Genomic DNA, 25,936 nt, shown 5'->3' with positions numbered 1-25,936 from the left:
CAGTACCAATTCTCTTTATCATATTGTAAATACACCCTTATTAGAAAGACAGCAGAGTAAATAGTTTTCACTACACTGTACTAAGTAACGCTTATGAATCTGTACTCAGGAATATTAAGCAACTGCCTTTCCTTGCCACGGTGGGAAAATAAATCCAACAATTCTGTGACATTGGCAATGACCTTCACAAATCATGGAACATAATCCAGTCTTCTTCAATACTACAAGAATTTTATGCAAGACTCAATCAATTCAAAAGTCCACTGATTTTCCAAGCAACTTACACAACTCAGTCCTTGCATACATGTGAAAACCTGAAGGGTTAAAGAACTGAAGACACACCACCATGGAGTAGTTTGAGCTGGAAGAAGAATTAAGTACACCTGTGTTACTTGTTTCTTAGTCAAGAAAAACTTGTCAGCCAGAGAGCAAGGCAGTGCTCCAAGCACTTAATTAAGCTGGGATGGCAATTTCATAATTTTTGAGATGGGCAGAATCACACCTTTCCTTAAATAGCCAGTGCTTTGCCACAGCTCCTTCTAGAAGAAATTTAGAGGGCTGTATCTAAGCATGTCTTTGGAGCAGTTTACTTTTCTTGGGTGATCTTCAACATCTTCACGCTTCAAATAATTGAAATATCATCTTGTTTCAGCCCATTTGATTAAAAAAAAAAAAAAGGCAGGTTCTGAATTATGGCAACTACCTTCCCATATTTGTCTCATCCTTCTTGCACAGATGATGCAGCAAGTTCTCTACATCATATAGGGGGAAAAAAAAAAAAAAAAAAAAAAGGTGGAATTCTGCTTTCCTCAAAAAATAAAGCCTAAATTGAGAACAACCTCAAGGCAGGCTGTGCATACGTCACATTATGACCACTCCAAGGTGGCTTCTAAATAGTAAATGTGTAACTCACTATTACTTTTATTATGATTTAATCAAAATTAATAATGTTTATACCAAATCTTAAAAGAGTGCTATGGCACAGTAATTTCTTAAGAAATAAGAAATAGTATAGAATCATAGAATCATTTAGGTTGGAAAAGAGCTTTAAGATCCACAAGCCTAACACTGTCAAGTCCGCCACCAAACCATGTCCCTAAGCACCACATCTACATGTCTTTTAAATACCTCCAGGGATGGTGACTCAACCACTTCCCTGGACAGCCTGTCCCACTGCTTAACAACCCTTTCACTGAAGAAATTTCTCCTAATATCCAGTCTAAACCTTCCCTGGAGAAACTTGAGGCCATTTCCTCTTGTCCTATCACTTGTTACTTGGGAGAAGAGAGCAACACCCACCTCGCTTCAACTTCCTTTCAGGTAGTTGTAGAGAGTGATAAGGTCTCCCCTCAGCCTCCTTTTCTCCAGGCTAAACAACCCCAGTTCCCTCATCTGCTCCTCACAAGACTTGTGGTCTAGACCCTTCACAAGCTTCATTGCTCTTTTTTGGACACGAAATCCTTCTATGAAAAAATCTCATACTTAAAATTTCTCTTCACTCTTGGAAGAACTGCAACTCTAAGTCTATCAAATATAATTTCTCATATCATCTATTACATGGACTTTCTGAAAAAAAGAAAATAGATTTATTCTCCCTTTTGGGACAATTAGGGCAAATAACTACACTATGCATTCTGGTTATTATTTCTGTATGTTTTCAAAGGTTTTCTACAAATTGTCCCAAAAGAGTAAACAGCATTATTAGCTTAATTTTTAAAAGTTTGAAAAATCCATTATTTAAGTCTAAGCTAACAAATTGTACTAGAATTTATATCTTTACATCTGTTCTGTAGGTTTAAGGAGAAAAAAAAGCAGCGCTTTGGTATCAAAATCACACACAGTTTTCCTGTATTGTAGTTTTCAGATTTATTCCATTAAGTTTTATTTTTTTGTTCACTGTAGTTCTATAGGAATGAAAATATATGGGCTTTACATAATCATTGGTGGACTATTCAAAATACTGAATATTTTAGAAAATATTTCAAGATTTTTTAAAAAAAATATCAAAGAAAAACACATAACAAAAATGCAATCTATTTAGGATTGCCAGCATTGTTATTATGTAATTATGGGTCTAAAATGTTAGTTGCCATAACAACTTGGAACAGTTCTATATCCATTATAAATCTTTTGCTCTCTCTTCATATGTATGCTTATTTTTAACCCTGACTTCCTCCTGATGCACTTTTTGCTAGGCAACCTCATTAGCTAAACTCCTACTGTGTCAGATTGGCAGATACAATTGCAGGCATTCCCACAGCCAAACAAACATATTATCTTCACACAAGCTGCCAGATGTGCCATATATCTTATAAATGTGGGTTTGCGCCTCCTTTAATTATGTTCTCTTCTCTTGGATAGCAAAAAGTCTCCAATTTCTCCATCCCTTAATAAAGTGCTTAAAGACTTGAAATTACTATATCATGCCAGTTAACAGCACAATGCACTGCAATTTATGCATACACTTAATACAATATGGCAAGTCATAAACTTCAAACTTTAGAAACACTAAAATAAAATTATACCTACCTTCTGCAATTTTACAAACTCGTGCTATCTCAGAATAGATTAAATCTTTGAAAATGATTTATTTTACGGGTATATTTAAATTAGAACAAACTTGGACAAAGACTGAAGAAAATTTGAGCAAATCTACTCTTCCCTCCTCTCTCTCTCACAAATCTCCAATATTGACATGCATGCTACTTATTTGTAGAATTTTCATTATAATGAAAAGGCATAACAGTAATGAAACTGTCTGTGTTGCCCCAGGAAACTGTATATAAATTAACACTGCCAACATGAGAAATCCATCAGAAAAATCATGCTAAAGTTGTGATTATTAAAAAAAGAAGTGACATAAGATGAAGACGTTTTGCTTGAGTTACACTTACTGTGAGCCTGTATCAGATGGGCAAAGCAACACAGGAATCATGATAGCTGTGCAACACTTAAAAAGAGAATGGTTTTTCCAATGATCTTCTAGTTTTGCTACCAATAGAAGTCTAGACAAAACCAAATCTCCTTCCATACATACAGACCACAACAGTAAGAGCGCTGGACAACACTTTCAAAGCTGGAAAGTTCCTTTGCCTTGCTGTAGTAAATCTTATTTTAAAAGCATTCCACAGTTACAGAAAATAAGAAAACCAAATTCAAAGATTTCACAGAATAAGAGAAGGTTGAGGTTGGAAGGGACCTCTGGAGGCCATCTGGTCCAAACCTCCTACTTAAGCAGGGCCACCTAGAGTTGGTTGCCCAGGACCATGTCCAGATAGCTTCTGAATATCTCCAAGGATGGAGACTTCACAACCTCCCTGGGCAACCTGTACCAGTGCTCAGTCACCCTCACAGTAAAAAAGTGTTTCCTCATTGTTACACAGAACTGACTGTGTTTCAGTTTGTGCCCACTGCCTCCTGTCCTGTCACTGGGCACCACTGAAGAGAGCCTGGCTCAGTCATCTTTACACTCTCCCAGCAGGTATTTACATATATTGATAAGATTCCCCAATTTCCTAGCTCACTGATGCACAAGATTAGACATTTGGCCAGATTTAGAGAAAAGCAATATAGTGCTAAGTGTTAGGCACAGAGCGTACCAGATGAAAGAAAGCCCACGACTAAAGATGAAGCATGACATAAGAACTGTATATTTAAGCAGGCCATCAAGAGAAAACCCTTGGGTAGAGGAATTCTTTTAAAAGCAAAAATATCTGTTTTCACTGGTGATCTAGCCTTTTATTCATTCAGAGGTAAAAGTTCATCTGTATTCTTATGAAGCTCAAAGCATCAGAAGACTTGGCCTTCGTCACACAAGTTTTACCAGAACAAAATCTGAGCCAGAAAGCCATTCAGTGTCTCCATTCTCCCTCATTATGATAGGGCCACAAATTTCAGATCAAATACATTCGACCTAATTTTTGCCATACACCATGACAACATTAACTTTCTTTATGCTCTGTCTTGTAAAGCAACAGGAACAATTCAAGGCCAGGTTGGACAGGGCTTTGAACAACGTCTAGTGGAAGGTGTCCCTGGCCATGGCAGGAAGGTTGGAACTAGATGATCTTTAAGACCCCTTCCAACCCAAACCATTCTGTGATAATTCTTTATCATTATATGTTAAGTCAGTCTTCTGTAAATAAAAAGAAAACAAATCATTCAAACTCTGGGTCATTTTACATACTCCTTATTTACATTGTGTTCCAACATGCCTACCTACTCATGGAGAGTTTTGTCTTCAGGACTTCTTTTCAGAAGAATTAATTTGGTGAATAACTCATTGATTTATATTTCAAAGGTCAATTAAGAATTCTGCAAATGGCTGGCATCTCATCAAATTGAGAGAAGATTAAAACTTGAGTCGTTAATTTTTTTTTTATAAGCAGTGCAAATATGTATGAAAAATGCTTGCTTGTTCTTTTGCCTCAGGCTTCCTGAGTGCATCGCTTAGTCTCATTTAGCACATAGGAAAGTACTTGGGGGAGGGAAAGACATGAAGGGAATAGTAGAATCCTTAAGATCTTGTGCATATGTAAGCAAACAAACTGATTGTAAAGCACTGAAGTCATGATGCTGCAGCTTTGGATGTCCTTTTACTGTATGACCTTGTGCCTATATACATAAGGGTAGGTTAAAGCATTTCAGGAGAGTGGGAGAGGGAGGGGGAAGAGTCAGAGTAAGAAGAAGGGATGGCTAGGAAATTACAAAGTACAAAATCAACGTTTTTCATCATTTAGGTGATGAAATAGAACTAGAGATAGTTACCATTTTAATTAACATGGAAGGTCAAAGACAAACATCATTATATGTAATTTTTCTTCTTATTATAAATTTCAATCAAGTACAGAGGCGTAGAGAAGCATGCAAATTACTGTAGGTTTTTAAAAGTATTAAAATTAATTTGCTTATTTAATGCAAAAAATATTCACTATCCTATCAATGCCAAACATGGGAAGAATTACATATATATTTCAAGTTCAGATCTTTGTTCAAAGTTTGTTTTTTCAAGATCTATAGCATTTTAGATCTTACAGAAAATTAATATGCTGATGACATTACAGAACCAAGACTTTGTTGTGGTAAATGATGAATTAAAAGCGGTTAATGTTTAGCATAAAAATTCCTAATATTCTTGGAAATTATCTGAGGGCAGACTGGTATAGGAGCTGAATTTAGTAATGGAACATGCAAAAGTGCAGTGGTCCGTGTTAAAAAATACTTTTATTTTAGATTAGATCATGCCTTTGTTTTACTTTTCAAACTTTATTTCAAAATATAAACTTTTAAACAAAATTATAAAATATTTATGAAACCTGACAAATAATTTAAACATTCAGTCTATCAGCTTCAGATCTTATAATCTTGTCAATAAAATTCCTTGGCTACTGCTTCCAGTTTTATATTAACTCTGGATTTTCTTTTTCTGTGTAACTGCTCGATCTCACTTAGAATTTTAAAGAGAAGTAAATCACCAGACAAAGAGTTTTTAGTCCCACACTTACAGTTTATATTTGGAGGAAGGGATGGAAGCACATAACACATCTTATTTTCAGCTGATACTTAGTCTTCTGTTCCTTTAAGTCAATTTTCTTCATTTTAACTCCCACATACCTCCAAAAGATTTCAGTACATTTCTAACAAGTCATGCTGAGTCTCAAAGTGAAGGAAGACAAACAGATCGTGGAGATGTAACACCCTCCACACCCCCAACAACGCTTTTATACCACTAACTTAGAGATAGTTGTTTCCATATTTGTTCATCTTCAACAGGACTAACACAGTGACCAAAAAAAGAAAATTACATTCTAAAGGCTATATGAAGGTAAATTATAAAAACCCTTACGCAAATCTTTGAAGAAATTATCCTTTTTTAGGCTATTCTGAAAGTAACATAGGTTTTAGTTCCACAAGATTCTGGCTTGCATCATTTTATTTTCTCTCCCTCAAACAAAGGGTTTCTTCATTACTTTTACAAATTTTTTATTTTATTTAGCTTTCTAAGTAAAAACCTCAGTGCATCACACCTGAATATAAAACAATGTAACCTACTCCACACTTGAAGAACATTAGGATGTATAATAAACAAACTTCATTCATCTGTTAAATTCAGCACCTTTCAATTATGGCAACCATGCATCACATTACTTCTTTCTCCAGTTCAGTAAAACACTGTTGAATAAAGGTAAATGTTGAATAAATACTGTTCTGTTCCCCATTTACACTCTTAAACATGAAATTTGATTCCTTGTACAGATCAAATTTTTATTTAAAGAAGTAAAACTTCACCTTTTCAAACATTGCTGTAGTGATATTAGCTCCTATATGAGTGATACCTAAGTTTACTTGGGGAACAATCATAAATGCTATCATAACTAGGATTTCAGTTAAAGATCAAAGAGATGGAGCAGATGGGATGCAAGAGACAAACATTTAAATGCAAATATCTTTGTTAACAGGAAACTTGTTAAGAGGAGCTATCAAAGCACATGGAAGATAAGTGTTCATCAGTGTTCATAAGTCAGATATATTTGAAAGTTTCTCCCAGCAGGAAAGTCAGCTAAACTCTCCAAGCAATCCAGTAACAGCCAGCACATGACTTAAAAAAAAGAGCAGCAAAGATTTTTGCCAGTTGCCTTTTCAGAAGTCGATAGGAAACACTTAGCAAAGATCTGTACGCGTACTGCTTCCCGCTTCTTAATGCTATCACTATTTCTTGCTCACATTAAGCAGAAACCTGAATGTTGTACTGCAACAACACGTTGCTCTCTCCCTGAAGCTAGTATTTCTGATTTATTAATGGAAAAATTACAACCCTCACTAACCCCTAACTGTAATGTTCACTTGATTTCCTGTAACACATTAGCTGACACCAGGAAGCCTACCTGGGGGATCTGGTCAAATCCCTGGCTTGACAAAGGCCTGCTCACCAAAATACACACCTGTCACAGGTGTCATGATGGTAAAGAAAATACTCCTTTTGTTCCTCTATCTTAAAAAGGTTGAAACTGCAAAATATTACTACCTCTGAAACAGACTCTCTACTGTGCATGAAGCTCCACAACCAAGAAGCTAGTGATACTGCTTGAGCAACTTTGCATAGTTTAATAAGCAGTTTCATATGATGTTTCTTTATTACAATCTTATCAAAGCATACCTTAAGTATATAGATATTATACAAATAATATATAGTAACACACAAATATTGCAGGTCCCTCAAGAAGGCATGCATGTCTCTCTCCAGCACTGCTGCAACCTCCCACATCTGGGGATCACACCTGTAATGGCCAGCTACACTAGACCAAGGAGAAAGAGAGGCTGAAGCAGTATATGGTTTCAAGCTATATATGGTTTCAAGCGTGACCACAGATGTAGCATTAGGTCCTGACTCCACTCTCTGGACTTGCTTGCTGGTACACATGACTGAGCAGGTGGGATCCTCTCCTGAGATCTCAGACCTGAATAAAGCTTGGAGCAAAAGGAACCTGTCTCAGTGAAGTGGGAAAGGAATATGGAGGGGGCAGTTGATTTTAGGAGATAGGATGGACAGATTGGCAGAATGAAGGAGTACTGGGCTAGTTAGGGGTGATCCTGGCTGATGGTGCTGAACTCTTGGCCACACCACAATTTCTCAACTTGCAAATCTGAAGGTTTTGGACATCCGTGATACAGACTTTAAAATGCTGCCATATTCCGAATATATAAAAATTAATGAATAAATAAATAAATAAATAAATCTTTCCACCAAGCAGCTTCCTGGAAACTGAATAAACTAAATTCTCCCAAAGACAGGCCTAGCTGCCTTCAGGGTTTTGCATTCCAGCTCATTACTCGTTTTGCACCTTCATAGCACATATCCATGTAATCACTTCTCTATTTCAGACTGAACAGATAGTTCTGTTTTCAGATCACACGTGAAAACTAATAATAAATATGTAAACAAGCTACAAAAACTAGATCTGAAGTAGGCCAGTTACAGTCACTGAAAACTAAAAAGTGACAAAACAAGCAACAAAAAAATCTAAACCAACCAAAATTCTTTTAACATTAAACTTGCCTCACTGGGCAAAGAAATGTTTAAAATAGGGCTGAAGAGAATTTATATCATTTCTGCTTACAATCACTAGACACTACAATGTCTTTGTTGGCTGGGTTGAACAGCTATCACCAATTAAACCTCTTCCTCATGCAGCCATTTTTTCGCCATCCTCACAAGAGCTGAAATCTCTTTCAGATCGACTGAAGAGATGATCACTCTTCAGTCTCACCAAGAGGCACTTTCTAAATCCTTAACCTTCCTCACTTGTCCGTTCTCTGTTCTTTCCCATTTGTCAGCATCTGGTTTTGAAATGGACAGTATCACAAGGGCAAATGTTCACTGCAGATGCAACTGCATCTGCCCACCAATAATTTATACTCCAACTATACTTACAAACATACGTGGCTGTATGGCTGCCTGTGATCCCTGAGATCTTCTGCGTCATTGCTTTTCAAGCCACAGTCCCACAAATACATTTAGTCATAAATGGCTGACTGAACACAGGTGCCAAAACAAAGAATATTCTGTGAATAAAACACTACCTTCATAAAACAAACAAAATCTTCTTATGCTACCATCTTTAAACCTCATGCATCCCATGATACTGCTCTGCTGACAATATCATATCAACTGCCTCCCAACGAGATTATTTTAAATGACACCAAAAGTTTTGCTTCATTTCTAGTCTTCAAAAAAAACCTAGCTCATACAATGACAACATCACATCAACAAGCTCACAATCAGATTTTAAAAAGAAAAACACAAAAACTTGGAATAATCTATAGTCTTTTTTAAAAAAAAAGATCTAGCTCATCTTAAAAAATTAGTACCAGTGGCTTGGAAAAGTACTGAATCAAGTGTTTGATTTGAAGGGTCCTGTATGCAAATTATAGCATCCTACAGAGTTAACATGTATTTATTTTTCAGCAGTTGTCATCTGATATCCCAATTACCAGTGGGAGAAGAAAGTCTATCATTACCAAGTAAGGAGTACTGCACCCTGCCTATTCCTGAGCAGAACTCTCAACTCACTCAGATCTGTACTGCCATTGCCTAATACTGATTTGTGGCAGGCAGAAACCCACATCAATTTTCCTTCCGTTTTGCTCAACTCGTTAGTCTGTTTTTCATCATCTTAATTTTCTAATAATTGATTTATATTCATTCTTAATCAGCATCCTCATATACCTGCTTTCATGGAGTCACAGAGTGGTTCAGGTCAAAAGGGACCTTTGGAGGTCATGCTAGTCCAACCCACTGCTCAAATCAGGCTAAACTACACAGCAGGTCTATTGGGTCTTTAACACCTCCAAGAATGAAGATCCCACACCCTCTCTAGTCACCTGCTCCAGTATTTGACCACTCTGATAGTAAAAAAAAATTCCTAACATCTAAACCAGAATTTCCCATATTCCAGCTTGCATCCACTGTCCCTCATCCCATCACCGTGAGGTAAGAGTATGGCTCTACCTTTTCTGTATCTTCTAATCAGGCAGTTCTAGACAACAAACAAAGTCTCCCCTGAGCCTTCTTTTCCCCAGGTTGAACAGGCCCAGCTCTCTCAGCCTCTCCGTGGGTGCCCTGTGCTCCAGTTCCTGACCAGCTTGGTAGCCCTTTGCTGGACTCATTCCAGTATGTTCATGCCTCTCTTGTACTGGGGAGCCCAGAACCAAACACACGTCTGGAGTGCTGTCTCACCAGTGCTGAGCAAAAGGGAAGGATCACCTGCTGCCTACTGCAGCCCAAGAGGCTATTAGCCACCTTTGTTGCAAAGATGCATTGCCGGCTCATGGTTCACCAGGACTCCCAGGTTCTGCAAAGCTGCTTTCCAGCTAGTTGGCCCCAGCATGTGCTGCTGCATGAGGCTACTGCTCCTCCCCAGGGCCAGGACTTCCATCTCCCTTTGTTAAACTTCATGAAGTTCCTGTCAGCCCATTTCTGCAACCTGTCCATGACCCTCCGAGCACAGCCCGGCCCTCCAGCATACTGAAGACATTAAACTGACCACATTAAACTGACCGCCCACAGGACTTTGCACCCCTGATCGCAACTTAAGAGTCTGGGAGTCCAGACAATTTTCAACTCACCATCTACTTGCAGAGCCCATATCTCACCAGTTCAGTGATAAGTAAGCTATGAGAGACTATGTCAAAGACCTAGCTAAAGCCAAGGTATACGACACATACTACCTTTTCCTTGTCCACCTCACATCACAGAAAGCAGTGGGACTGACCAGGTATGATTTGCCCTTTTCAAACCCATGTTGGCTACTCCCATCAATCTCTTTCTTGTCCTTCATGTGTTTCGAAACTGTTTCTATAATGACCTGTTCCATCATTATCCCAGGAGAAGGCTGCAGACCAGCCTGTAGTTCCCTTTTTCTCATCCACGGTGAGGATGGGTGTGATACTGCCTTTTTCCAGTCCTAAGGCGGCTCCCCCAGGTGCCATGACCTTTTGAAGATAACAAAGAGCAGCCTCGCAGTGACATCAGCCACCTCTTGGATGCATCCCAGCTGGTCTCACAGACTTGTGCATGTCCAAGTGATTAAGTGATCCCTAAATCTGTCCTCATCTCCTGCAGGTGCGGCCTCACTCCCACAGACTCTGCTAAGTTTGGCAATAAGCCTTACCTGTGAGAACTGATGCAAAGAAGGCATCAAGTACACCCACTTTTCCCTTGTCATTTGGTCCCCAATCTCACTGAGCAATGGGCCCACACTCTCATTAGCCTTCCTCTTGCTGTCAATGTACTTATTGAGAAAATCTTTCCTGTTGTCCTCCACCTCCTTTGCTAGCTTCAATTCCAGATGAGCTTTGGCTTTCCTGACTCCATCCCTACATAAGCAGGCAATGTCTTTGTATCCTCTCAAGTAGCCTGTCCCTGCTTCTGTCTCTGTGCAGTCTCTTTTCGTGCTCAGGCTCAGTCCGGACCACCATGTTCAGTCACGATGGCTTTCTGCCATGACTGCTCAACTCTGCACAAGGCACCGGTCCATCCTTGTGCTCCAAGAGGCTGTCCTTGATCAACCAGCTCTCCTGGGCCCCTTTGCCCTTCAGGGCACCTCCCCATAGGATCCTGCCAAGCAAGTCCCTGAACAGGTCAAAATCTGCTCTTCAAAAGTCCAAGGTTGTAATTCTACTGTTCAGCTTGGTGACTCCTCTCAGGATCTCAAACTTAAGTCTCATGGTTATTTCAACTGAGGCTGCCCTCAACCATACTCCAACAGTTCTGCCTTGTTTGTGAAGGTAGCACCACTCTGAGTCTGTGATTGTGAGGCTATCACCAGCTGCATAAAGAGGGCTTCATCCATCTCCTGCTCTTGATAGGCTGTAGCACTCACTGCCATACCACCTGTGCCAATTTATCCTCTGATCCTTACCCATAAGCTATCTACTGTTTTGTAGCTTTGCTTCTTTCACCTTCCTTAATCAAAATCTTTATATAAATTCTACATATTGTATGAATATAATTTGATATAAATATAAATTATATATGTAAATTAAATTGTGTATATTATAGATAACATGAATTTTATACTAATGTAAGTAAATTTACATGGTATTTTTAAGGAGGTTTTTTTCTTTTCATACTAGATCAGCTGATCAGATTGCAAAAATGTATTTATTCTAGATGAAATCATCTGTTTCTCCTGTTTAAAAAGTTCCTTGTACACTTTTGTCCATGATTGCTTTAAGCTATGGTACATCAACCTTTTTACGGAGTAGGCTGCATTTGCTTGATGCAGAAGTTCTCTTTGCGCAGTCATCTGCTCCTAGGTAACCATCACTTTTTAATTGGTGATAAATGAAGTCCGGTGGAGAATGTTTTGCAACAATGTGCTATCAATACACCCAAAAGGTCTGGACTATATACCCGGTTGAAACCTCCAAAGAAGCCACTTACATGGTTCTCCTCATTTGGAGAGGGCACTTACACATAAATGCACATATCCATTGTCTGACTCAGAAGATGAACAGACTCATCTCTTGGTTTCACACAAGACGCAATACAAGGGCATTGGCAGGACCATGCAATGAAAAACTGGGGGCTTACAGGGTACAAATTAGATTATATTTATCATGAAACTCAAAACACAAGCTGCTCTTTACAGCTTACAGGTGACATGACCTAACAACTCCCTGCCTGCCTCTCCTTTCGTTTTTACGTCTCTCCTGCTTCCAGCTCCTTCATTCCCTTGTGCTGCTGGCTCTGATGCTTGTCAGACCTTTCCATGAGTCAACTCAATTCACTAAGCCAGCCAAATCCAGAAAAACAACAACATTTTGTCTGGGATAATGAGTTATACCAGCTCTCAGTAAGCTCTGATGAGTAAAGCTAGCTAGGAAAGCTAGCTGTATCATAAAGGCAAGGGAGGAGAGGGAGTAGAGAGGAGCAGAATAATGCCTTTACTCAACAGCAAGGTATTAGGCAGGCCCATTATGACTTGTGATGCTGCAGTCTAATCAGAAACTTACAGTGGCTTAATATCTACCTGCAAGTGCAGTCCAATTAGAAAGCAAAGCTGTTACTGCCAGTCAGGACAAAAGTGGTAAGAGCCCACCTACAAAACCTCAAGCCAAAGCAACCTGCTCCCAAGTCACTATAACCAACAGGCACAAAGAGCATGGGAAACCATCTCTACTGCCTGAGCAAGAGACACTTGCTACTGGCACTGCAGATGTCACTCAGCAGCATGTTTTCTTTATTTCTTTTAAAAAAGTCCACAAGTTCGGAGATCTCAAAGCAATCCATAAGCTTGGCACAAAACACACACACAGTGGGAGAAGCTGATAGAAGGTAAAGGCTAGGTTAGCAGATGTCAGCTATACAAAAGAGAAAAAATTAACGACAACAGTTTCTTCTGTTTGAATGTCACGTGCTTGCTGATCCCTCAATTCATGGGAATTAAGAGAAACCAAACGCACAAGAGAAATGCTTAGTTCATACTGTTTGCTGACTTTCTCTAAAATAGTACGGTATGTCAGATTCATGTTTATACATGGCTAGGTTTTCTTCCTCAAGGGAGTTAAAAATGGTTTGATCCAAAACAGAGTAAATAGCTGTTATATCCTGACAGCTGCTCTTTAGAAAGACAAAAGCAGAGGAATTTTTTATTTGGGGGTCTTTTGTGTTTGTGGGTTTTTTTTTTTTCTTTCCTTTAAATTGCAAAATACTGAAGCATTGACAAAGTACTCACAAATCCCTTGGTAAGCACCATTTTGATGTATACATGGTTCCACAATATGTAAGACACATGAACACGAGCACATCTTCCCAGTTCTGTGCAATACCCATGTCCCTGAACCAGTAACAGCTGCCCCAGTGCAGCATACAACCAAGCTAACTCAGTAACAGAGAGAGCTGGGCCATCTCTCCTACCTCAGGAACACAAGGTTAGCTGGAGTATCTCTGGATGGTCCAGCACTGTACATCACAAGTGTACCTAAAAGTTCAGCACTTTTATCGATTTTTTTTCTGAAGCTGTGATTATACTGTAGGATAGACTGAGAGCTTTAAAAATCATTTCCTCTGAAAGAAAATAAGAGCTAAATGCATCTTCCCTTCATGATATAAAGAGCAAAACCAAAAATGCATGCAAAAAAAGCAAATAGAAAAAAAAAAAAAAGGAATCGCACCTTTGTGCTTTTATTAGTCCAGAGTATTTCTTAATTATACCTCCCCAAACAAAGTAGAGTTTTGATACCAGGCAGGTTTTTTTCAAGTCTGGTAGGACAAGGTATAAAACATTCAGTGAAAAAGTAGACTGGTATTTTCATAGCTGTCTGGTAGGGTATTTGTTTTCTGTATACTTTTCCACTGATGCACACTGCTACAAGCAATCTGTTTCAAGACCTACCAGGAACCTTTGTTCTTTCTGCTTATACTTTGATAACTTGACCTGGCAGAGTATCACTGTGTCTATCCTGCTGTCGTGGATGGCAGGGGGAATTAACCACCTTAGCTTCCGAGCTAACTGGTGACAGCTGTCTTTGTCCATATAAGATACGCTCATCACCCTCTGAAGAAGACAGGCTCATACCTGGCTCACACCTACACCTCATCGTACCTGGCCCAGCTGTCCTCTGGAGCCCTGCTGACAACTGCTGTCCACATGACATTTCTTCTTCAGTTTACACTATTGGAAATAGTAAAAGGGACATTCTGCATCCACCTGAGAGATGTATTTATAGCTTAACACATGCATTGTAAACGAGGACACGAGGGGACACTCTGGAACACAAGCATATCTGCAATAGCATTAGGAGACTGCCCCATTTGGGAAGCAGTAAACTTGAGGCAACACGGTGACTACTTAATACCCAAAGTTCTCAGAACCTAGACCCAGGTTTCTTCTCAGAAGAAACTTGATGGCTTGCTCCAGCAAGAGGCTCTGAAGAAACCAGCATGTGTGCTATGTCGATAACGAAAAAGGCTCAAGCTCTTCTAGGGAAGTGGGAGTAAACCAAACTAACGCTGCAAGTTACAAACAGAAAAGAGGGGATGGGAAGAGGTGCGTATCTTTTCCCAAATCACACATAGGCTGCCCTGTAAAACACCCATCATCTCCCTTTGGATAGATGCAAGCGCTAGCCCTCCCTACTTGTAACTCCCTCAGGAAAGGAGGAGTTTGGGGTTTCAAACACCTCCAGGAAAACTCACCTTCTTAACAAAGAAGCCTTCAGCAGAGCACCACGTAACATTTGATAGCTAGGCCATCTGAACCTGTGACATGGCTGACAGCTCTGGTGAACAGCTTCTTGAAGGAGACAAGAGTCCTTTAGGAGGGAGGGTACAAGGGGAAAAAAAATTTACTTTTTTTTTTTCTTCTCCAAAATAGACACTATGTAAAATGCAAATCAAAGTTAAAAATGTATGATCTAATTAAAGTTTTCTTGCTTGCTAATTTTAACTACAGTTTAAATCTGATTAAAATCCACCCACCTTTGGACAGAAGCAACATATTTTGGAATTGAAGAAATGCACTGCATTTCAAAAGTAGTATTTTTTTCCAGTGGGTCATGTTCTTCATGGATTTAATTTCTGAATAGTATTCTAAAATCTACATTAAAACATATTTAAAGGAGGTTACACTTTCAAGTCCAGGAGGAGATGGGAAGAAAGGAAGACAGCTTTGGATGTCACTGTATCTGTGGCAGCAACATTACCCATGCTAATAATTAAGCAGGATTCAGAAACAAACAAGCATCACATATGAGGCAAAGCAACACAATTGAATGATAACCAACATAAACCTGTTCCTTCCCTAATATATCCACCTAAACAATTGCCTCTTCACAGCCTACATACTTGCAAATGAGGTTTGTGTGACACCCCAAATACAACAGATTTGCCTTTTCAAAGTATCTCTATATAGAAAGGTGGGAAAGGGAACAAAATAATCCCAAGAAAGGATGGAGGGAAAAAAAATGGGGAAAAAAGAATAAAAAAGCCTTACCAATCATAATTAGCTTGATAACAGCAATTTGAACAAGTATCTGTACAAGCAATGACAGAAATACCCAAATTAAAAACCTTATTGTTTTCTGAATACAGTTGTTTCATTAGTTCACCACAACCTAAGAAAAAAGTTTGAATCTTCTCAGCTGACTCAAAATCTGTTCTGTAAAATATAGTTTTATTACTACCATAGCTTTAGTCACTATTGACAAACATCAACGATTGCTGCATCAGCATGGACTTGCAGCAAAAGCACAACAAGGAAACATAAATGCCATACTGAGCAGCAAAAGGGTTAGAGCTCAGAAATCAATATTTAAGCAGATAGGAAAATTTCAGGCACTGTACATGAAAAAATGTGGAGGAAAGCATCACTTCCCTTTGTTTTCTTACTATCACGTGGCTTGCTGAATTTCACCTTATCTTACTTGAAGGCTTTTTGTCTTTTTTTACAAGCATTGCTGCTTCTGTTGGGATTGTCATTGCTCAGATTCTAGATATGTAGGTAATTCAGCTATTAGTTTCCAGTTGTGTAACAGGTCCTATATTAAAAGTGGGATTGGGAATGCCCTTACTCTGTAGTGAATTCGAAGTATCTCACAGCTTCACTTCCACTACTAAGAGGCTTCGTCTCTGATGTGACAGAAGTGGGAAGTTAGCACAGGGAAAGGGAAATATCCTCTCAGGTGGTGAGGCATCCATGCACAAAGGATTACCACAGCACCTTGACCACAGAAATACATGGTATTTCTGAAGCTTACTGCTTCAGAAATATTAAACTGCACTAGCAACTACTGTACATTACTCATTCTATTACAGGACTTTTTTCCATCTTGTCTGAACACCATTCTTTTTCATACACCATGGTGTTTTTCCTTCACTCCCTCACCCAAATAGTTCTCAGGCCCTGTTTTTATTTTCACTCTTTTAAGTAGTAAAATTATTTTACTTTTTCCTCCTCTACTTCTAACCTGGCTTCTCCTACACCTCCTACAGGACAGCCTGTAGTTATATTGTTGCTTGAATCTGGCATTCATTGGACTGCTAAAAATTGCACCCAGGTAAGTGGGAGTGGAAAGCAGAGCAATAACGTTTCCAGTCAGGGCAACCTACAGAAATGTCAAAGCTAAAGACAGGAACAGCCGGGAAGGAAAGGCCACCTACACTTACAGTAAATTGAAGCAACCATGTAAATATAAAATAAGTTCACATACACTGGTTGTCTGCTTTTTCTCTTTTCTGTGAAAGGGTCCAGCCAAAGCGTGACAAAGAGAGGGTACAAAGTCACCAGATGTGCTGACCCCATGCCATGCTCTGTGGGCAGGAGCGCTGTGATCTGTGCTCACGCTCCGAGCCAAACAAAGCCACATGAGAAGCAGCAGTACATTAGCTCAGGTCTGGCCCTCCACTACGCTCTTAGATAGCTAGAAAAATTGAAGGCAAGGCAAACTAGTGTTATCTTCAGGACATGAGGGGAAAAAAAAAAAAATTGTACTTACATATATAATACACACACACACAAGCAGGCTGAGAGTTAAAATAATGGTAGGACAACAGCACAACAGGCAGATGCAGTACTGAAAAGCAGGGCTGGCTTGCTCCTTTCCATACAGGGAAGCAGTGAGAAATCAAACAAACACTAGTCCACAGTGTGCAAGCTTCCAGCCTTGCACACTCTGAACACTAAATGCCTCAATCTGGAATAACTTCCAGGCTACCAAGGTGCTATTCAAACCCTGTTTTCCCTGCAATTCTGAAAGGCTAGCACAGTACCATTTTGCTTTTTGTTCACCCTTCACAATGCCACCAAAATAGCAGCTTCAGATAATGCCTCTTACTGACATTCAGTTCCCCAAGCAGCAGCTGACTTCATACAAGCAATGAAATGCTTCCACTTACAGACCAGGCTCCTGACTAACAGTGGCAAGAGTTGACAAAAATTGGTCACTCCCCTTCCCCTGAAAGTGCTGCAGTGATGGCCAATACCATTTGAACATCTCAAGATACAGATATCGGAAGCTAGAAAGCTGCACCATGCAACAGAAGGCTGCGTCACAAGCAAGAACACCATTATGAATGCTCTGATGGTAATCAGCATGGCAAAGGTAAATTGCCCAAGATTAACCTCTTACTTTGGACCTCTATCTATAGCAAACAGATTTCTCACCTTGCTTTAATTTATTACTCCAGATTCAGAGTAATAAACTAATATGCTTCTAATACTGAACTAGGAAAAAAAGAAGAAATGAAGAAAGACAAGAAACAGTTTCTCAGAAGGCAGCGTTTTGTGCAGCTTTCACTGGAGTTTGGTTATGCTACACTCAAAATAACAATCTGACAGATTTTCTAAAATGTAATGAATATCAGTAAAACAAACTCATCTGACCCACACTAGCCAGTAGAAAGATAAGCTCTTCAAGAACAAATGAGCTTTTTGGAAATCCATATTGCATGGAAGAGGTTGAACAATGGCTGAACAAAACAGTATTATAAGTTTAAAGAAAGAAAAAGAGCACAACCAACCAACCAAATATCACTCTACATAAGCAGGTATAGCAGCTGGCCTTCAAGGTGAGGTATATTTTGTGCAAATACTGCAAGTAATCCTTTTTAAATGTTCTGTCTTTCACCACCCAAATGAAACACAAGAAATCCATCTGTGTCAATGAATGAAAAACCAACACATATGTGAAAGTCATTTCTATTGCTACAAAAACCTTACTTTTATTAATCCCGTGCCTAAATTTCCCAATTAAAAAAACCAGCTTTTCTACATGTACAAAAGCACTGCTACACTGCATTAACTATAAAGCTTTCCCTCCTTTAGTGAAGTGCGCTTGAGAATAACAGGGAATCCTTGGAATTAGTCAATAGATTGATTAGTGCACTGTACTCAGCAAGCCAAATAGGATCAGGATGTTTACAGGTGTTCTTCAAGTAGACATTAATTGCACTGCACTAACAAGGAAGGTTTCTTTCTGTTAAAGATGCTACTAACAAATAATACAGACAAGAAACCAACCACAAGGCTTATGAAATAAGAAAAGTAGTAAAATGTTTTTTGCAATCAAGAAAGTATTTCAAATAAATTCAGCTCTGTAGTATATTGACAAGTTAAACAGGAAGCAATTTATCAGTCAGCTTTTAGGGCCAAGGAGTGTATGAAGACTTAAGTATCTAAGGAAGAAAAGAAATTCTCTTAGTCACCTTACATAAAATGTATCTATCCCATCACATAAATAAAGGCAAAAGGAGAAACAACCAGAATTTCTTAAGAGCCTCAAACACAGATCCAAGCTTTTGCAATTTATTTCATAATGTAATGACCCAGATAAGCTTTCAATGATCAAACTTGAAAACCACTACCTTCCTGAATTGCATTTGCCAATCCATGGACTAGTCAATAAATTCCCTTGTGCACAGTTTCTCTGATCTATTACATTTAAACTGGCAATGTGAGCCATACAGCAGCAAAACCTTGAAAAGTCAGTTCTCAACCACTCCGTGGTCCGGTAAACTTTGTTAGTTTGTCTATTAAAATAAAGAGACACAGAAAGCATTCTGTTTGAACTTCATCCTTCTGTAGTGCAAAACAGCAAGCTGGATCGTAATGTGTGGTGCAGGATCTCCATGGAAAAGCTTAGTAACCCAGGACATGGTGAGGGCTCTCCTGCTGCTCGCCAAGGTTTTGTCCTGCCAACGCCTCAAGAAATACCCAGCTTTCACCAGACTCTGCTTCCCAGTTAACTTCTGTCTGACTGTGCCCATACACATCCACATAATTTAAATTTATTCATGGGTTGGTGGTTTCATTTCTACAGGAGAAAAATCCAGGTTTAAGATAAGTAAAAGGCCAAGTCTCCTCTATATGACCTCTACATTACAGCTTTCCTTCCTCAGTCACATTCATACAAGATCTATATTAAAACACAAATTTCATGACCTTCTAGCTCCCCTCTCTCATTTATACACTTCATAAACACTTACTTTAGTCCTGGGCTGAAATTCATTTTGGGTCACACAGGTGACACAAAAGCTATTTCCTTTCTGTACAAGGCAGAACTTAAATAGCGCACAACTGACCTTCCAGATCACAACAAATACTCAATGCTATTTGTACAGGAAAGTTAGTTGCACACAAATCTAAGGGTGTAATTTTCATATTTCTTCTATGCACCCCAGAGGTTTATACAACACCTGTACCCACCCACACTACCAGCTCTCATGGTCTTCATTGGCTGCACCAAAGTAACAACTCTTCTTACAGCTGCACAATGAACTGGGTTAACAAACCAACACATGCTGCATACTCCCCCACCCCCAGTTATTATTTGCAATCCACAGCAGTTCACAACTACATGCACATCAGAGGAACTAGGAGGAGGCAGCCACGTGAAAATGCCTCTCGGAATGACAGGACAAGGGAATAAGCAGCCAGAGACATTCTGCCTAAAACCCATATAAAAGAAATTACCATGGAAGTGTGGTGTAAGATTACTTGTCAACATACTTCCTTCCATCTCCATTGCCTTTCACCATGTATGTTCTCCATTCTAAAACAACTGTGCAGTCTTCCATCGGGGACCCCAAAATATCAGCCTAAACCAGAATATGCAATGTTTTACTTTTTGGGACTGTTGTGTTTCTTTTCCTTTTTTCAGAGTAGTGAATTTTTATTCTTTACAGGGCAACATGCAATGTAATATGTCATATGTAATTTCTGCAAAGTAAAAAAATTAATTTCTGCAATACTCTTAACTGTAAAGAATAAAGTTTGCATTTGCAAAACACACTCTAATATTGAAGAACATCTTTACAGATTTAAACTGTTCTCATTTAGTCACGCTGGATGACAAGTGCAACTAAGGACTTACCCTACTACTTAATTTATTTTCCTCAGATTTCTAGAAAACTAATCAAAAAAGATTAGCACACATCCAATCCAGGCACATTATCCATCTGAGATCGGAAACAAGATGTCCATCTGAGCACATCACTACTGTCCACTATAATTTAGATATTGTTCAAATTGCATTTGTATCCAGGAGGGTAATAGCTCTTACATTAAAAAAGCCCTTCATTAAGACCTGTCACACAGCCCATTACAGGCTCTCATGCCCTGACCCTGCATAGCCTCAGAATAATGCTGCTTTTAACTAGCAAACCGAACAGGGTAAATAAACTATCTTTTCTATCTAAGGGTAAAAACATCTGTAAATGTATGATTAATATGGATAAAATCACCCCTTTGCATATCCCCAGTGATATAAGAAAGCACCATTATTTACTTTGTCACCTGTAAAACGAAGTTACCTACACAAAATGAATAGTCCCCTAAAAATAACTGGAAAAAATCCATAGCCAAAATTGGATTTCATCTTAATAGCATTCTCTAATTTCTATCTTGCATAGTATAATGTATAAAAATCATACACCTAAGAACATAATGCACGCTCTAAAGGGTTTGCTTCAACATATAGAATATGCCTTTCTTCAGAGGTACAAAGACCATCAGGTAAATACTCTGACTTCATTTTTGTCACCATCTCTACGAAAACGTAACAGCTTACCAACCTTGCCTCACACAAAATGCAAATCCACAGTTGTGAAACCATTTCTACATAAGGAACAACTCAATTGTCTTGGACCATTCAACCTAGAACGATGTAAGGAGAAGGGTGTGTATTTTATATAAAAGATATTTAAAAAACTGAATGGGTTGGAGGTGGTCATTAGGAATCAGCTTTGCTTGCTGAAAAGGCCAACATGTATCAAACAGAAGTCATGCGCAAGTTCAAAACAAGTAAGAAGAGCTGCATCTTCCCATGATTTGTAACAAAAGCTGGCACTCTTGTAGGACATAGCAGATACTAGAAGGCTGCAAGGAGCCCACACACAGTAAGACAAAGCTGACAGGGCGAAAACATGAATTCATTGAGAACATCACAAATAAAGAAAATTTCTAGTCCAGGACATTCCTAAATGCCAAACAGCTGGAAACTGGGAGAGCATTCAGGGCATGATCAGCACTTACCTGTCCTACCTTCGCCTTCTTCCCTAGGCAGCTGCTAATGGCTACTCTCAAAACCAGCAGACCTTTAGCTTCATCTAGCACAGTCGCTTTTATATGCTCTTAGAAACCTAATGTTAGACATCAGGTGTTTTCCAATGTTTCAATAAGTAATCCAAAGGTTTTATCATGTAAGCTGCAGTTCAAGCAATTTACAAGTTGGTATTTAAAGCTGTACACAAGCACCTACTCTAAGTGTTCACTTTACTTCAAAATTAATAATTATGTACTGCATTTATTTTTCCCATAACAGACTATAAGTGGCTTTTGCCTCCACTCATAATTTGAGAAATACAATGTAGGTCACTGTAAAAAAATTCTGAAGGTGCACTAATTACTCAGAGGTAATTACAGTTGCCTTACCAATAGTGTTTACTATTGCTATACCCACTTTCCATTAGGACAAGTTTTCACATTTGCATAGCACTCCAAAGCATGTACCATTAGGTCTGAAATTTCCCATGATTTATCCTTCTCCAAAGCACAACATTGGAGTTAAACCCCTCCCTTGAATCAAAAGTAGAACACGAAGTCAATTGTCAATTTTTTCCCTTTTCCTGTTTAGTATATGTCCTTTTCTCTTTCTCTTTTTTCTTTTTAATTAAATAAGACTTTCTGAAGCAACGGAAGACTAAAAATTGACATTTGAAAACTGTGTATAACCCTTTAAGACTACAATGGTTCTGGGTAAATCTGGTAAAGTTAGAGCCCTGAAAGCCGCATACTCAGTATAAGGATATTATCTTTTTAACATACTGGTGAAACAGTGCTACTTCCAGGACAAAGCTGTACTGGAATAGGTATTTCATTTACTAAGGCCAAGGCCAGAACATTGTACTGGATTCCAGAGACACGTAAGAGACAAAGGCTTCAAACACTACAAAGAGCGTCCATTGAGAGAACGTCAATACATGCATTAAGAAGCTTTGAGCCTAGCTGAAGGATTATAGAGCCTTAGAAGAAGAGATGGAGAGAAAACAGGCCCTACCCTAGCACTTCAGCTTCTGTGCTGCTCAGTTTTTCTGGATACCCCTTCTCTCATTCTCTGAGCCAGAAAAAGTGAGCTGACTCTGGTTCCTAGGAGATCCCTGGCTTCTACAGGTTAGAAAACCCAGCATTTTTCAAAGTGAAAACAGCAGTAGTTTAATTTTACCTATACCTTCATTACCACATCTTACTCTACTTGGATAACTTCTTCATGAGCAGTGGACTGCTTTCTAACCTACAATTTCAACAGTAATCAGGCAGGGTCAGAAATGTTAAAAAACTGCATGGCAGATGATTGCATAGTTATTTCCCTTCTGCTTTTGCCTTGAACCTCTTGCTGCTCCACTTCCCACAGACTCACCAGAGGAATTTAGCGCTCGTTTTAAAACTGTGTTACATTCTTAGACTTAATTTAAAATCATGCTATTTCAAACACAAAAGAGCTTAAGTATTTAGATACAGCATAGATCTTCAGAATCTGAAGACTGTGAACTTCTTAAGGGCAGCTCATCAGATAAGACTGCTCACTTTTAGTCTGGATCTCAATTACCAAACATCAAACTTTTAAACAGTGGTTCAAGAAGTCTAGAATTGAAACCAGAGGAAGAAAAAAAAAAATAATCAGAGCTTCTTCTGTATCTGTTTTGGACTATCTCTGAAACATTCCTTTATTCTGATAGATTTTACTGAGCAGCCACAATTTCACTTACAGACGTGAAAAAAGAACTTCCTCCACATGCTACACTTTGAGGAAGAGGGTCTGCAGCAGAACTGAACAGAAAGAAGTCAGTTGCCAAAGTCAGAAAGCCCTGTGTCATTTAACTCTGAAAACCGCATAAGGATGACAGGTATTGTCCTGGTTTAACCAGGATAGGGTTAAGTTTCCCTAGCAGTGGGGGGGGGGGAGCTCTAGCCAGGTTATTCAGATACCATGTGGACATCACATCCTGGAGCGAGAGCACAGAGCGCGTGGTTTTGTACAGCCGGTCCTCTCACTGCTGTATTGGTAGATATTTTGCTCTGTTCATTGTTATCACTGTTACTGTTATTGTTACTGTTGTTGTTTGTTGTGTTACTGTTGCACTGTTGTATTAAACCTCTCCTTATCTCAGCCTCGGGGTTTTGTATTTCACTCCCTTTGTGGGGGAGGAGGAGCGGCCGCATGGTCTCAGACCCCGGCAGGGATTAAACCACCACAAGTATGTTATTTGGGAGAAGCACAAAGCCGCTACCTTGTCATTTATATTCATTCAAAATACAATTCCTCAAATTGCTGTTCTTCCTATACCAGGTGTGACTGAGGTCTGAGAATATGAAATTTTTTTACAAAATGGTGCTTCTACCACAATTAACATACCTTCAACCATTTCAGCAAACCATGTAGACTGAAAAACACAAACTGAAAAGTAACTAATTTTGGCCTTCCTAGGGAAGATGTTCTTTTGAATTTGTTAACACAAGACCATCACGAATGCCAAGGCTTCAGGGCTTAAATTTATTCTTCCATATGCAAACTTGAAGTGCTAAGCAGTCCATTAAATGAGGTGTGGATCTTGCTTAACTAACCTATTTCGTAAGACATGGGCATAGTAACAGCTGCTCATACCAGTAACTCCAAAGCAGGGGGAACCAGCTAGTTAGCAGTTAAGTACAATTACATACACTAACCACCATTAATAATGCACAACAATATATAAAAAGCAGGGGAAGGAATGGTGCAGAGGTTAGGTTACTTCTGTGTGGCAACATTTCCCATTCCTTCTGCACACGTACCTCACTTCACAAAACCTTTTAGATACAAATAAAATAGCCATGACCTTTTCTCCTCCTCTGCATGATTAATTACTTAATGTATTATTAATTGGAAAATGTAGCTGAATTTCAAATGCTTTCATTTTCTCAGCATATCATGCTGTCTGGGAAGCACCGATTAAGCTGTTCATCAAAGGTGAGCAGGCAAGGTCATGTAGGCTGTACCTCTTCAGTTATTCATTACCTGTCCTAAATAGTAATTAACAACAGCAATATTTCCATAAATCAAAGCTTTTCTGATTACCTTCAGATGATGAGCAGTTGTGGGGAGGGGAGGAAAGGAACCAGTGTATGGGTTTCTGCATGTATCCTTTTCTTCACCATTTCTTCTAATGCATACGTGAATAATTCAATCGATACATTAGCTGTCATTTAAGACGCAGAATTTCACTGCGAGTCAACAGGAATTCCACGCAGAATAAAGAAGAGGTTATGGCTTCCCTTCTCCCTTCCCTATGTCCCCCAACTTTAAAGGGGAATTTGACCTAAGAAGGTTTCTCAGTTACCAAGATTGTTATATTTATTACTTTTGTTTCTTTTTATTACCTCCATTATCAAGGTTAAAGTGGAGATCACAGAGTATGGCCTTCAGGCCATATACAGTGAGGCTCTGTGTTTCTTAATAAGCTTATCCCTTCAGTATCTGTGGAGTTTCTCACCTTGAGGCATCTCAGGCGGCAAATAGTGAGGCTCTTGAGCACTGACATGCACCCAGTCAAAGTCATCATACAAGTCTTGGTGGTAGTCACAGGGTCCAGGACCATCATCGAACGTACATCCCCCTAGGAAAGAAAGAGTTGTTATTAGTTTATTTAAAAGCAGAGGTCTTTCAAGAGTCAAGCAGTGGTGTCCCTCCTGGGCACACCACAAATATGGAGCCCATGCAGCCTGTTGCATGGTTCACAGGCTTGCCTGTGTAAAGCTAAAACCCACAAGCAGCTCATCCATCAGCATTCCACTCTCTCTTTTTTAAAAGTCTCTGCTTCACACAACTAATTTCCCCCAAGAACACCTTCTGTCAGAGCAGGAGATCACAGGCAGAATCACTCAGTCCAAGTGAAACCCAGTCCAAAGTCTGTGTGACAAAAAGCAACAGGCTATCTAACCAAGGCAGAAACAGAAAATAATGGACTAGGCTCAGAAATTAAAGGTGTAAATCAACAGTTCTGATGCACTGAAAGCATAAGTAGTCCAAACACCAAGAAGGATAAATACTGTGCACAAAACAAAAGCAGTCAGAGAAAATAATTAAAATTACTTAGAAATGAAATAATTGCTGCAGAATGAATTGGATAATCTTGCTTTATTAAATCAATCTAGCATAACAGAACACAAATTAAAGGCCCTTTTTCAGGGTCACACAAACAACAGATATGAAGACCTTACAACCAAAGTTGTGAGAAGTGACAGGAAGAAAGGAAAGAAAAAAGGGGAGGAATGTAAAAGATCGGGGGGGGGGGGGGGGGGGGGGAACAACAAAATAACGTCTGCCTGGTCTCATTCACCAAGTTTTTTATTTACATTACTCACTCAAGGCAATTAAGTAGGCTGGGAAAAAGACAGAAGAA

The 25,936-nt window shown here is 39.1% G+C and overlaps 1 protein-coding gene across 7 annotated transcripts in view; it reads right to left on the bottom strand.

Annotated features, from left to right (window-relative positions):
- PTPRK (protein tyrosine phosphatase receptor type K) overlaps positions 1-25,936 on the bottom strand; it is a 418,239-nt gene that overhangs the window by 302,403 nt on the left and 89,900 nt on the right. For all 7 annotated transcript variants that reach the window (XM_074819158.1, XM_074819152.1, XM_074819154.1 and 4 more), the window contains exon 2: positions 25,028-25,150. In XM_074819158.1, the coding sequence (XP_074675259.1) occupies positions 25,028-25,150 (123 nt within the window). The remainder of the gene's footprint in view (positions 1-25,027; positions 25,151-25,936) is intronic.

This window comes from Strix aluco, chromosome 3, assembly GCF_031877795.1.
Source record: "Strix aluco isolate bStrAlu1 chromosome 3, bStrAlu1.hap1, whole genome shotgun sequence".
Lineage (NCBI taxonomy): Eukaryota > Metazoa > Chordata > Aves > Strigiformes > Strigidae > Strix > Strix aluco.
This window is presented reverse-complemented; position numbering and strand designations above follow the sequence as displayed.